Source organism: Hyperoodon ampullatus, assembly GCF_949752795.1.
Source record: "Hyperoodon ampullatus genome assembly, chromosome: 20".
NCBI classification, from domain to species: Eukaryota; Metazoa; Chordata; class Mammalia; order Artiodactyla; family Ziphiidae; genus Hyperoodon; species Hyperoodon ampullatus.
This window is the reverse complement of record NC_136933.1, coordinates 3,572,173-3,586,836: the sequence shown is the minus strand read 5'-3', so window position 1 is coordinate 3,586,836 and position 14,664 is coordinate 3,572,173. Positions and strand designations below refer to the sequence as shown.

Below are 14,664 nucleotides of genomic sequence, written 5' to 3'. Positions count from 1 at the left end.
AAAGCAGGTAACATTTCTTAGTTCAGTGAAATCACTAGGTCCCTTAAACTGAGGTAAATGTAGACTTCGTTTTGGTCTCGAAAACGTTGAGGAGACTTCCTGCTGATTTGTTACGGTAGAGAGGGGACGGGTGTGCAGATCCTAGGAAGTAAACATGGCGAAACATCAGGATCCACTCAGCCTTAGTGTTAGAGTGTAAGAACCATTGTACTTGCTGTTCTTACTTATATTTAAACATACAGAAAGGTATTTATTCTGTAAAAAAAGTGTTTACATAACCGGATTAGGTATCACTGTGGCTATCAAATCTAATTAAATATGCTGTGTGTCATTGCTTTAAGAGGCCATATTTCAGAAATGAGTTCCCAGGCCTAAAAGTACTATTTGCATAAATTAGTCAATGTATTTGACTGCTCAGATGCTAATGAGATGTGTTGCTCTAAATTCTTGAAAATTCTCTCAGAGCTGTTTTCTCTGTAAAGATTCAGATAGAAACTTGCCTCATTCTGAAGGCGGGCTCAGCATAATGTGGAGAGAAGTGTGATCCACGACGTGTGGTTCTTCCCACAGCAGGTGTTCAGTGTTGTCTCCTCTCTTTTCACCCAACCTCCAGTGTTGCTTCTCAGGAATATGTAATGCACAGAGCAACCTGCCAAATGGAAGTGATCCTCTCTAAAGAACAACGTAATTTCTGCCCGTTTCTGTTATCAAAAGCACAGTCCTTTCATGTGACCTTAAGTCAGAGTAGCGTGAGTTGCACATTTTTATTATTATTTTTATGTCATTTATTTTTAGCTTGGAAGCAGAAAAGCATTGTTATATCCAGGCATATGGATAATTTGAGCTAGCCACAGTGTATAAAACTCCAGAGAACAAGACAGGATGAGGAGACCATAGAAGAAAGAAAAATGTACATTTTTGAAAAAAAATGCGTGTCTTTTACTTCTGTTCATGAATTACTAAATCGTTCCTTCTGTTGGCTGCTGTGTTTGCTTCATACTAATATGTCCTCTCTGTCTCTTGGCATGGTTTCTGCTCAAGGCTATCGTAAGTATGGCTTCCTATTCATTTCTATATATTGAAGAGTTTTTTGATTTATACATTATCTGCCATCATAGTTGATGTGGTTGAAATTTTAAATTAACAGGAGTTTTATGCAAAAGGAATATACCAAGATTACGTATAGGTTTATGCCCTTTACAATTAAGATACTTTAAGGATATCAGAAACCTAACAGGTCAGACTAAAAGGAACTTTGCTCCTTGTTTTTCCCATCCCACTCCTACCCCCATTGTTATACCTAGTTTGTTTTTATAAAGTATTTTGAAGCTAGCTTGCTGTCACAGTCTGGCCTCCTGCTGCCACATTTTATGAGAGTAACAGTCTTCCACTGGAGAGGCTTCACTGGAGGTGAAGACTGTGCATAGACTCCGGGGTCTGGCAGGCCTGGGTTTTAATTTGGGATCTGCCTCTGGAAAGCCCCTGAATGTCTCCCCAGCCTCACCTCCCTCAGCCATGAGATGGGGCTGGTATCACTCACGGTTGTGAGGTTGACATGAGACAGTGCACATGACAAACTTGAGTGAGTGCCTGGCATATTAAACTGCTCATTACATAATCATTTTATTATATATTATCTCAGATTTAAAAATTAATTTCGCTTAGAGCCTAATCAAGACAGAAATGCACAATTAAAGCCAAGGTGTTTTTTAAAGTATTTTCATTTTACCCTGTGTACTGGAGAAGGAACAAGCAGTAATCAAAAGTCAACAGGGTTGAGACTTCCCTGGTGGCGCAGTGGTTGAGAGTCCACCTGCCAATGCAGGGGACACGGGTTCGAGCCCTGGTCCGGGAAGGTCCCACAGGCTGCGGAGCAACTAAGCCCGTGCGCCACAACTACTGAGCCTACGCTCTTAGCCCTCGAGCCCCAACTATTGAGCCTGCATGCCACAACTACTGAAGCCCTCACACCTAGAGCCCATGCTCCGCAACAAGAGAAGCCACTGCAGTGAGAGGCCCGCGTGCAGCAATGAAGACCCAACGCAGCCAAAAATAAATAAATAAAATAAATAAATTTATTAAAAAATAAAAAGTCAATAGGGTTATCAATCTTTCTCTATGTTTGGGGGAAGCAGTGGTAGAGGACATTGTGGTCCACTAACCTAGCTGTAGTTGACATACTCAGCAAAAAAGTGCATTTGAATATTACAGAGCTGTGTCAGAATGGGCTTGAATAAGCGATGACAGTAATCACTATCAAGTCAGGGGACTGAAAATGGAAGAGCCCGGAGCGATGGGTATGTTCCCCTCCGTGCTGCTCTTGACTGATTGGACAGTTTGTTTCCTAAGTCCGTATTATTTGGGTTTGGCTGAATTAATTATGTAACTGTTTATCTCAACGTGAACTGTTTCACAGAATTCATTAGTAATGTGTACCCTGCAAGCACTGAGTTTAATTATGAAACCTGGTGGTCCTGTATAGAATGCCGGTATTCTTTGTTTATTTTAGGTCAGTTCTGATCTCCTGCTTCTCAGGAGACTCTTTTTTTAAATACCCAGTCAAAGCTGCATTCTCCAGCATATTAAATGCTATGCATATCCCATCTTTCATGTTCTATCCTGTCACATAAACTATTTGCAACCTGTGCATATCAGAAACTTCTGATTAATTCAGTAAGTGTTTACAGAAGTTGATCCCATGATGCAAGGAAAATACAGCAGATAAAAAGTGTCTTAGGGACAGTCTATTATTATTAGAGTTCTACTTGCCTGTTGCATCCAGGAATATTAGGTCTGTACGTAAGTGGCTTTTTTATTCATTTCCCTGACTATAAATAGAGAATTCAGACATACAGTTTATGGGTATTTTATACTGATCGCTGTTATCACTTATAGGCTGCTGTCTCCCTTATCAAAGAGAAATAAACTTGGGTACATTGTGTATTTTCAGCTCTTTGACCAGAGAACTTACTGAGGGCTCACTCAGTTATTTGCTACTGTATTCTTAATTTTTTTAATTAGTTAATTTATTAGTTAAAATGTTAAGTAATAAACTATTTTTTATTTTCCATTTTCAGTCAGTTCTTCTAAAAAAGAAGCTTGAAGAACATCTGTAAGTATAAAAGCTATTGAGGCTTATTGTTACATTGTCCAGTGAAACATCAGTGTTTTGTGTTGGTGGTTACAGAGTATCTAGGCAGTGGCGTGGGTGGCCCTGAAGGTATAGTAGATTATAAGAGACATTAATAGTATCTAAAGGGTCATCTTCACCCCAGGTCCTCAAATCAAAACAATTACTGCGTTAGAACTGTTTTCTCAAGTGAGATTCCAGGGTTTTATATCTTCACGATAGTATTTAACGATCCCAGTTAGGGGTGTGGGACCCTCTGGATCAGCAGTCAGAAATGTTTTCTATAAGGAACAGAGAGTAGTTGCTTTAGGCTTTGCAAACAGTGGTCTGTGTCCCAACCACTTAGCTCTGAGGTTCGAGAGTGGCCACAGGCAGTATGTAAACCAGAGCTGTGACTGTCCCAACCAAGCTTTCTATGCAGGAACGGGCCGCGGGCTGAATTTTCCAGCTCTAGAGTCTGGCCAGCTGAAGCTTCCTTTTTATGTAAATGTTTTAAAGTATTATTAAGCTTATCAGTAGCAGATTTTCAAACATTTCCTTGAATTGCAAACATACCTGAACATGACTTTTTGATCTAAATGATTAAATTTTTAAATATTACAGTTGTTTTCTCATGAAGAAGAAATCTTCTTCCATATCTGAGGTTGACAATGTTAGGAGTGTTTTGTAATTTTTCTTGCACCCAGTAACTGCTGTAATCCTTCCTATCACTTTCTGGCAAAACTCTGTTCTTGCAGACATTGAATGTGGCTGCAAATGGATTGCCAGCCTGGTGGAGCGTTACAGGGTTAGACTGCGGTAAACAGACATCCTGGGTACCATAGTGATCACTGGGAAGAATTCTGTAGTCTGGCAGTTTGCTGCATGCTATCCTAATTTCTTTCTTTCTCTTTCCTCCTTCCTTCCTTCCTTCCTTTCTTTCTTTCCTTTCTTATATGGGAAAGTGAGACGCTCCTAGGGCAAGTCCAACACTGGGCAGGTTCTTAAAATACTAGAACAGCACCTGTCACCTTCCAGCCACTGTGAGGTTACCTGCAGTGAGAATTTAGTGTTGAATTCTGTCCTTTTTTCATTTCCCATCCCTTAATTGCAGAAAATAGAATACCTGTGGTTTCATAAAACTACTGTCTGACCATTGTTCTGTGTTCACTTACATGGTAAAAATCTTCATCAAAAAGAATTTATTAGTGAAGATGAGGCCTGTATTAGTTTCCTGTGGCTGCCATAACAAATTACCACAAACTGCAAGGCTAAAAACAACAGAAATATATTCTCTAACAGTTCTTGAGGCTAGAAGTCTGAAATGAGGTTATCAGCAGGATTGGTTCTTTCTAGAAGTTCTAATGGAGAATCTGTTCCATACCCCTCTACTAGCTTCTGGTGGCTGCAGGATTGGTTCTTTCTAGAAGTTCTAATGGAGAATCTGTTCCATACCCCTCTACTAGCTTCTGGTGGCTGCCAGCAACCCTTGGTATTCCTTGGTGTATAGATGCAATCTCTCTCTCCATCTTCACGTGGCCTTCTTATAAGGACACCAGTAATTGGATTAGGGCCCACCCTGATCCAGTATGACTGCATCTTAACTAAGTACATCTGCAAAGACCCTATTTCCAGATAGTGTCACATTCACAGGTTCTGGGGTTTAGGACCTCACCATATCTTTTTCAGAGACACAGTTCAGCCTACCACAGAGCCCACAGACATCTCAAAAGATGAATGACCATGCAGATTTAACACTACAACAAGACTATTTTACACACAACAAATTGGTAAAATTTAAGAATCAGACGTACTAAGTATTGCCAGAGATGTTGAGTGCTGGTAACTCTCATCCACTGCTGGTAGGGATATACATCAGTTTATTTAGTAAACTGCAACATGCATATATTCTGTGACCCATTGATTCTACTTTTCTATGTATACCCTAGATTCCTAGAGATGCTGTGGTCCGTGTTTACCAGGAGACATTTAGAAGAAAGTGTGAAAGAACATCGGGGTTTTGGGCGGGGGTTTATCAGTTTCAAACATTTATTTTTAAAAAGTGACTATAAGGTGGTTTATTTAGTTATTATTCATTTCCCTCTGATGATTTTTTTGCTGTTGTTGTAGGCGGTTGTTGTGTGCATTGTAGGATATTCAGCAGTGTCTCTTTCCTCTCCCCACTAGAAGCCAGTAACAGCCTCCTAAGTTGTGACAATCAAGATTATCTCTAGACAGCCCCAAGAGGGCAAAATTATCCCCAGCTGAAAAGCTCTGTACTTCGAAGTCCCTACCAAATGTCTCAGTTTCAGTGAGAACCCAGCTCTGACTAGTTGGAGCTCAATGTGTGGACTTTTGGGGTTTTTCCCTCTCAGCGCCCCAGTAATTTTCCATTCTTCTGCAGTTGTCCCTTGACAAACCTCGTGGTGTCCATCCCTAGAAACACGCAATTTAGTATTAATCCAAACACTTAAGCGCACCCATATGCCAATTTATGGTGATCTTTTCTTACATGGCTCTTTCATCTCTTACTCTGTGCTCCAGAAATTCTAGCTGCATCTGCCTCCCCACGTTCTAATCTCTTTGTCCTCAGCTCAGTGGGATGGGCACACCCTTCCTGTGATCTCCCCCTGACTGCAGACAGAAAGCCAGAGAGATCGTAGGGGTTCCCACTCTTGTTTTCTTTCTCTGAGGATCAGAATCTTGTACTGCCTATTGTCCACTTTCTGAAACAGTTGTTTTACATAGTTTGCACAGCTTCCTACTTGTTCTTAGCAGGAGAGCAAGTCCAGTAACAGTTATCCATCGCTTCATGGCCAGAAGTAGAAACAACATAGGAGCTCAAGAACACTGGGTAATGTCTGGACACACTTCTATCCTCACAAGTTGTGTGTTTAACAAGAAACAACATTGTTTTTAATCACAGAAAAGCAGAAACAATACAAATATCACCAACTGTAAAATGATAAATAGATTGAGATATATTCAAACAATAGAACACTGTACAGCAATAAAAAGGTATAAACCAGGGCTAACACATGAACATAAATGAATCTCAAGAACAGAGTGTTAAGTAAAAAACAGAGGTCACAGAACAGTACATACAGTATAATTAATGTGTAAAGTAAAAATAGGACAAAATTAAGCCATGTAGTGTTCAGGAATATACACAGAGGCCCATCACAAAAATCATGAGAATGGTTAAAATTCTTGATTTTGGTTACCACTGGGAAAGAGACAGGAACACATGGGATTTTTAAGGTTCTGGGATAATTTTTATTTCTTAACCTTTTTCTTCACTGGGCTTAGTTTTTCTTATTTAAACTGTATATATTTATTTTGTGTAACATATGCGTGTGTGTGTGTGTGTGTGTGTATATACCCTCAACAAAGATTTATTAAAGTATTATGCATAGAAAAGACCAGAAATAGACATAACAAAGTACTCTATTTTTTTCTTCGTGTTTTTCTGTATTTTACAATTTTTGCAACCTTTTTTTCCCTCTCATTTTATAGAGTGCCACGCTAAATAGTATAGAGAATTACACATTATGTAAATACTAGGAAAAAACTTACTTCTGTTCATTCATTCTTTTACTTTTCTATTGGAATATACCTTACAGTAAAGTCTACAAATCCTGAGTCCCTAGGTCTACAGCTAGATGAGTGTTTTCCTACATAGGCAGGTGGCCCAGATCAATATATAGCATGTTTCCAGCAACACCCCAGGATTCTTTGTTCTCTCTTTTAATTAATTGATTCCATCCCCAGACTAGCCACTGCTCATCTCTTATCACCCTTTGTTAGTTTTGCCACTTTCTGAACTTCATATAAAAAAATCATATAGTATTATCCTTTTGTGTCTGACTTTATTCAACATTATTCTATGATATCTCTCCACATGGGTGCATGTACCATTAATTTATTCTTTTTTATTGGCATGTACTGTTCTTTCTATTCTTATTTTAGGAGCTTCAATTTTTTTGCAACAAGAGTTTTGCATTATAAAACCTCAGCAAAGTTTTAAATTTAATTTTTACAATATCCTCATTCCTAGAAACAATAAAGATCATTAAGTTATTTCTAACCTCTTGTGCAGGTTTATATAAAAGAATGACTACTATTTCAAACTCTCTATCTTTTAGTCATTTAGAAAATATGTTTATGTTGGATTAGTCTTTTCATCTTTGTTTCATAGCACTTGTGTGCTATGCTAGTGTATCCCATAAAGAAAGAACTTATATCTTTCATTTCAAGTGAAAAAATGCAAAACAGTAGTAGGTAAGAGTGTTACATATTTTGTCACAGAGAGAAGCTGCACGAGGCCAATAATGAGCTGCAGAAGAAGAGAGCCATCATCGAGGACCTTGAGCCAAGATTTAACAACAGCTGTGAGTTTTCCCAATTAGCACAGTTTTCAGTTGGTTAGCCCTAGTGATGAGTTTAAATAAAATTTGTTTTTTTTTAGAAATAGGCCCTATTATATTTTCTAGCAATTGAGGAATTTGCCCTGTTCACAGAAAGAGTATACACATACACACACATACACATATAATCATCTTTACAGTATTTCTTAAATTTCTAGTTTAGTTGTGAGTTTTTCCTTAACTATGGATGCTAATGCATATTTTATGAAATTTTTTTCACAGTGTCGTTGCAGTGTAAGTCAGCCAGACTTTTCCTTTGGTTGATATTTACACCCGTATGTAGCTTAAATTTATTAATTCTTCTCTGTGGATGTGGGAGCAGGACACAGACTTTTACCTTTTTAGTATTGTGGTGAAATATACATAACATAAAAATGACCATGTTAACCATTTTTAAGTATTGGGTTGGCCAAAAAGTTCGTTCGGGTTTTTCCATGCGATGCGATGAAAATCCCAAACTAATTTTTTGGCCAGCCCAATGTATATAGTTCAGTGACATGTTAAGCACATTCACACTGTTGTACAGCCACTGTCCATCTCCCGAACGTTTTCATCTTCCCAAACTGAAACTCTCTACCTGTTCACCACTCCCCTTCTCCCCTCTTCCCAGCCCCTGGTAGCCTCTGTTCTGCTTTCTGTCCCTATGCACTTGACTCTTCTAGGTAATTCATATAAGTGAAGTCATACAATATTTGTCCTTTTGTGTCCGGCTTGTTTCACTTCACATAATGGCTTTCATTTTCACTTAGTATAATGTCTCCATATTGTAGCATGTATCAGAATGGAGGCTGAATAATCAACTATTTGTGTAAATAGACCACATTTTGTTTATCCCTTCAGCCATCCATGAACACTTTTTAATTTGTGTATTTCCATAGTGTAGTTTTTGTTTATTTCTAAGAAAAGCTTTTTGTTTAAAAAAATTGTGAATTTTTAAAAATAAAATTATATATATATATAGACAAAACCGTCTCTCAAAGCTGTTTACTATTTTGTCAGTTGAAATATTTTCAAGTTGTTAGGTCTAAAAAATTTTTAATTTTTTACTGTCTCACCGATAGCCTTAAAAATTGAAGAATTACAAGAAGCTTTACGGAAGAAAGAAGAGGAAATGAAGCAAATGGAAGAAAGATATAAAAAATACTTAGAGAAAGCCAAAAGTGTAAGTGTGAGTCTGCGGGCCTCTCACTGCACTTTCTCATAGTGTTTCTCTGATGTTTCAAAATACAGTGCCTGAACGTGACCTCTCACACAGAAGGACATGAGGAGTAAAAGAGCAAGAGGCCGTGATCAAACAGGTCGCCCCCGCCCCAGGTTACTTACTCGTTACCAAGAGGGAATCACATTTCTATGTAGGAAATGGGTGGCAGCCGCACCTTGCCTAATTATCAAAATCCGCTGTGCCTGGCGGGAGGGCCCGCCTCTGTCTCCAGATGAGCCTTGCTGTCGGCAGTGCTCAGGGCTTCTGGCCTAGCTCCAGTTCCCAGGGAAAAGGAGGTTACTGGAACAAGTTAAGTAACACCTTCAGGAAGGCATCAGATAAATCCAGACTTTGGGATGAGAATCCACATTATGAGAGCAGAAATAGGCACTGGAGCGTCACGGAACACCAGAAGCTGTTCTCCTGTAAAGGAGCCCAAAGGGACCTCCCTGCCAAATGCAGCGATCCTGGACTGGGGGCACCTGTGGAAACGTGGATTTGGGCTGAATCATGATGACTTATAGAGAGGTTCACTTTCTTACAGATGATGTGGGAGGATGTCCTTAGTCTAAGGAGATGCGTGTTGAAGTGCTTGAGGGTCACGTGTCATGAGACAAAGGTGGCAGTGCTGCAGTTGGTCAATCCAGGTTAAAGGAAACGGGTTTTTATTGTTCTGCTCTTTCAAGTTTTCTATGGGGTTGATCATTTCTGATAGTAAAACTGCTGAGCCAAAAAGCAAAGACCCTTCCCAGAAGCCCTCTGGTGGGCCAGCTAGAATTGTGTCACCAGCCTGTGTGTAAACCCAGCGTCTGGCAAAGGAGGAGAAGGACCACAGAGACAGGCTTGTGGACCACTGGGACCCGCTCCATCCTCGCACACCTGGTCAGAGGCAGAGGCCCCTGAACCAGGTCAGAGGAACGGAAAAGGGAAGATTGCTGTCAGTAGTGTCTGCTGTAGTGTGATTAATTTTAAGCCAGAATTACTTCTTATCACTGACTCTTTCACATAATTTTAAGATTTTATATAATTAAAAATTGTAACAACTGAATATCATTTTATACATTCAGATTTTAAAGTGTCCACGTAAGATAACTTTTGAGTCTCATAAGGTTTATCTTTTTTTTAAATGACTGCTTCCTTAGATATTACACTCCTTGGGTTTGAGACTTTTAAAGTTTTTCTTTTATTACTTTTTGTAGGTTATCCGTACTTTAGATCCTAAACAAAATCAAGGAGCAGCACCAGAAATACAAGCTCTTAAAAATCAGCTCCACGAACGGGATCGGCAATTCCATTCATTGGAGGTAGTTTACTGTAATATGATAAGACATTTGATTTTTTAATTTTCAATTCTAGAAGGCTTGCTATGCACAGTGGTCCCTCAACATCCACGAGACACAGTTACCAAAATCCACGGATGCACAAGTCCCTCGTAGAAAGTAGTGAATGTGGTTATTTGCATAAAATCTAAGCCCATCGTCCATGTGCTTTAAACCATCTCTAGATTACTTATAATACCTAATGCAATGTAAATGCTATGTAAATAGTTGCCTATGGGGACTTCCCTGGTGGCGCAGTGGCTAAGAATCCGCCTGCCAATGCAGGGGACACGGGTTCAGTCTCTGGTCTGGGAAGATTCCCACATGCTGCAGAGCAACTAAGCCTGTGCACCACAACTACTGAGCCTGCACTCTACAGCCCGCACGCCTAGAGCCTGTGCTCCACAACAAGAGAAGCCACCGCAATGAGAAGCCAACGCTCCGCAATGAAGAGTAGCTCCCGCTCGCCGCAACTAGAGAAAGCCCGCGCATAGCAACGAAGACCCAACGCAGCCAAAAATAATTAATTAATTAATTTTAAAAAAAGATATCCATACTTTAAAAAAAAAAAAAATTGCCTATGCGTGGCAAATTCAAGTTTTGGTTTTTGGAACTTCCTGTTTTTTGGTTTTTTTTTTTTTTACCATTTTCGATCTGGGGTTGGTTGAATCCGTGGATGTGGAACCCATGGATATAGAGAGCTGACTGTACAGTTGTGCCCGTGAACTTAGATAGTTTATTGTGAATATTTTATTTATGTTGAATTGTTTTTCATCTTAACATGCTTACATGTGCTTGCTTTTTAGAAAGAATATGAGAAAACAAAGAGTCAAAGAGAGATGGAGGAGAAATATATTGTTAGTGCCTGGTACAATATGGTAAGAAAATAACACGTCAAAACATATTGCAAAATGCAGTGAATATGTATCATTTATTATACTCCCTTTACTGTAGAAGTAATTCTACCAAATGAATCTGAAAGTAATTACTGTCCTAACACACACTAACAAAACCCTAATGCTGATCTTAGGGCCAAACAACAGATACAGGAACCACCGTAAACGGGGCTAGAACATTGTGGACACATCTTTATCCCTGTCCTAGAGGATAGAAAGGTTTCTGTCTCTCAGGACCGTTTTATTCTCGGGGGGTAGGGACTTTAATAATATCTAAACACAGATACAGTAGCTTTTGTTCTGTGGGACTGTTTCAGTGCCTTTGCAGGAGCGGTACTTGTAATGAAAATAGTTTAACTGTCTCTCAGGTTTTGGTCAGTGTTCACGGTCTTAGACCCTGAACAGCTGAAGGTTTTGAAATTGAATTTTCCAACAAAAAATCTTAAACGTATTTCAGGGGAAAATAAATGCTTATCAGCATTTTGGGCTTCAGTAAGACTTATCTGGATATGAAGAGCTATGGATTTTGAAGAATGCTGTACTTTTTTCAATATTTTTTTCTTAGACCTTTTCTTCTTTTTCTGCTTTGTTCTTCTTCCCAATAAGACCACTCCACCTTTTCAAAGTGTTAGCTGCCTGAGATAGGAGGTTGGACCAGATTCCTTTCATCATACCCCTCTGACCCTATAGTTGTGTTACTGGCACAGTACCGTTTTACAATTACAATTGTAAATTATACCATTTTACAGTTATAATCGATACTGTGTCTGAAAGGTTTGGGTCCCAGGTCTCCTAATAATGTGATTTGAACTTTGTCAAAATTTCATACAGTTTTATGACATGTCCACATTTATATTTGCCTTGGTTAAAACTACATATTTAAGGGCTTCCCTGGTGACGCAGTGGTTGAGAGTCCGCCTGCCAATGCAGGGGACACGGGTTCGTGCCCCGGTCCGGGAAGATCCCATGTGCCGTGGAGCGGCTGGGCCCGTGAGCCATGGCTGCTGAGCCTGCGCGTCTGGAGCCTGTGCTCTGCAACGGGAGAGGCCACAGCAGTGAGAGGCCCGCGTACCGCAAAAAAACAAACAAACAAAAACTACATATTTAAGATTTTTATCACAATTTTAAAAAACAAAAAAGGAAATCATACTGGGTTTACATTACCATTACTGTTAACAAATATAGATTAATTGAAAATTAAAATGTAAAAAATGGGCTTCCCTGGTGGCGCAGTGGTTGAGAGTCCGCCTGCCGATGCAGGGGACACGGGTTCGTGCCCCGGTCCGGGAAGATCCCACATGCCGCGGAGCGGCTGGGCCCGTGAGCCATGGCCGCTGAGTCTGCGCGTCCGGAGCCTGTGCTCCGCAACGGGAGAGGCCACAGCAGTGAGAGGCCCGTGTACCACACACACACACAAAAAGTAAAAACTAAGAAAAGCCCATATTTAAGGAAGCTCTCTGGGAGCTCATCCTGACTCACCCACATTGTTTCCTTTTCGTCCTCCTTCAAGGTCAATGTTAGCAATCTGGGACCTCTGCCCCTCAGTCCGTATTAGTGATTTCATGTACCTGATGGATTTTTATGACTTCACATATTGTGTTTCTTATGGAACAAAACTGATTTGTTCTGTGACATGGTATTAAAGAAGAATCCTGGTTTTCAGCTCTGCAGAGAGTGAAGGAATAACTCCCAGTAGGATCACACAAGTTATGTTCAGATAGGGTAGCCGGTAACAGCTTCATACATACATTCAGAAAGTTCTGCATCCCAGACAACCGAACTGGAAGTGAGGATGGTGAGTGCTGGGAAAAGGTATTAAGTATCTCAGGGGATGGCCTCATGATGGATACTGAGATCTTGAAGGGGAGCCTAGACTTTGAATAAGTTGTTTAGAATGGGAAAGTTAAAAAGGTATATTTTAAATAAAGTATAATTGTTAAGTTATGTAGCCAAATTAACAGATACTACCAATAGATATTTGTCCATTTTATTCACATCCTTAAATGCTTTAATTCCAAACTGAGTAAAAAGCACATCCTGGGTTTTCTCATGGGGAAAGTGGAGAATGTTGTGCATTGGGGTCTGTTTGAAACGCAGAGCCATGACCCCAGTTTCCCTGGAGGTGACGGGAGTTGGGAGGTTTGGCTTGCCTTCTGCCTTCTGTGCGGGTTTGCCCAGCGCCTCTGGCGCCTGCCCCGCGTCTCTCCCGGCTCTGTTTCTCCTCCTTGCCTGTGGCCGGCGTCCGCTTGCTCCCGTCATGTCGCGTCCAGTCACCGGTGAGACAAAGCTGCCGCTCCCAGTTCTTCCTGCTTCTCTGCCGAGGGTTCTTCGCTAGCTTATTAACTGAGAACCGAAACCCCTTTTTCCGGCTCTACTCAGGGTCCTCACTGTTTACTCCTGCGCGTTTAGAGAGCCCCGCAGGTTCTCCCCCCTGTTCAGGTGCCCTTGGCCCGGCAGGTGGGCTCGTCCCCCTTCTAAGCGGGTAGGCCTCCTTCTCCAGTCCTGCGCTCCTTGGGCCCGCTGTGGGGGCCAGCCGTCAGGAACTTCCCTTAACAAGTCTGCCTGTGAAGAAAAGCAGCGTGGTGGTATGTATTATACCTGGTGTGACTTTCCACCCTAAGAACGAACAAGTGCTTTTGTGGTTTTCTATTCTAACTAAACCCTCTGATTTCCGTATCCCCACGTGAATCAACTGCTACCAATCAATTGCCCTTTTTTTCTTGGAAAATCACTTTATGCATTTGATTCGAAAGGGAAGTATGTATGATTGAGTATGGATAATGTATTCCAAAGATCATTCTCTATTATAATCTACTGTTTGGGTTATTGTAAATTCAGAAAATTAAGCCTTAATTTTTCCAAAAGAAGATCTGTACCTAATTGTTGGAACTTAAATGTCTCTAAGATTTTAATCTATCATGAGCAGAGTTAACATTCCCAATCGTGCCGTATGCCGTCAGGTAACAAATTCTGCGTGATGAAATTTTCTTTTGTGAGAGTGTGTTCCGTTATTTTTTCACTGATGACTTTTTTTCCGTGTTATATAGGGAATGACTCTGCATAAAAAGGCGGCAGAAGACAGACTTGCTAGTACAGGTTCGGGGCAGTCATTCCTGGCGAGGCAGAGACAGGCCACCAGCACGAGAAGGTCTTACCCGGGCCACGTCCAGCCAGCCACAGCAAGGTAGACAAGTCCTGCGATTAGAATAAAAAACACCCTGCATTCAAAGCATACTTCTGTTACATATAACATTTCAGGAAATTCAGCCAGCTTATATTTTGTCTGTATTTCATGTTACTATCTAGTTGTTTCTCATTTGAGGACTTTCTCTCTTCTGTATCTGTAATGTTTTAGTCTCTTGGTCCTTTATTTTGTAGTCCTTTTGGTTCCTTTTAATGTGCCAAAAAATTTTTAAATGCCCAATTAAAAGTGTTGTATATTAGTGTAGTACTTTTCTTTGTATGAAAATGTCCTTTCCCCAATGGTGTAGGCTTTGTAATGATTTAGATTTTCTGCCAATAATTGATATACAATTTATATTCTTTATTGTGCCTCTGTGTTACCATGCTTTCTAAGAATGTCTTTGTTTAAAGGGAATTAATCTTTTTATGATGTATTAATCTGTGTTTTCAATTGTTTTCCAAATGCACTTCAGATAACTTGCATACTTACTATGTAAAATGGTTGGCAAGTGCACTTTTTGCAAAGACA

At 40.2% G+C, this 14,664-nt stretch overlaps 1 protein-coding gene across 1 annotated transcript in view; it reads left to right on the top strand.

The window, feature by feature from the left end:
* Positions 1-14,395, top strand: part of HOOK3 (hook microtubule tethering protein 3) — a gene marked incomplete at its 5' end in the record, with an annotated part of 97,104 nt that extends 82,709 nt beyond the window's left edge. The window contains 6 exons of the mRNA XM_079726530.1: positions 3,078-3,112; positions 7,418-7,500; positions 8,598-8,698; positions 9,937-10,041; positions 10,863-10,934; positions 14,000-14,395. Of these exons, the coding sequence (XP_079582656.1) occupies positions 3,078-3,112; positions 7,418-7,500; positions 8,598-8,698; positions 9,937-10,041; positions 10,863-10,934; positions 14,000-14,140 (537 nt within the window). The 3' untranslated portion in view covers positions 14,141-14,395. The remainder of the gene's footprint in view (positions 1-3,077; positions 3,113-7,417; positions 7,501-8,597; positions 8,699-9,936; positions 10,042-10,862; positions 10,935-13,999) is intronic.
* Positions 14,396-14,664: the final 269 nt, after the last annotated feature.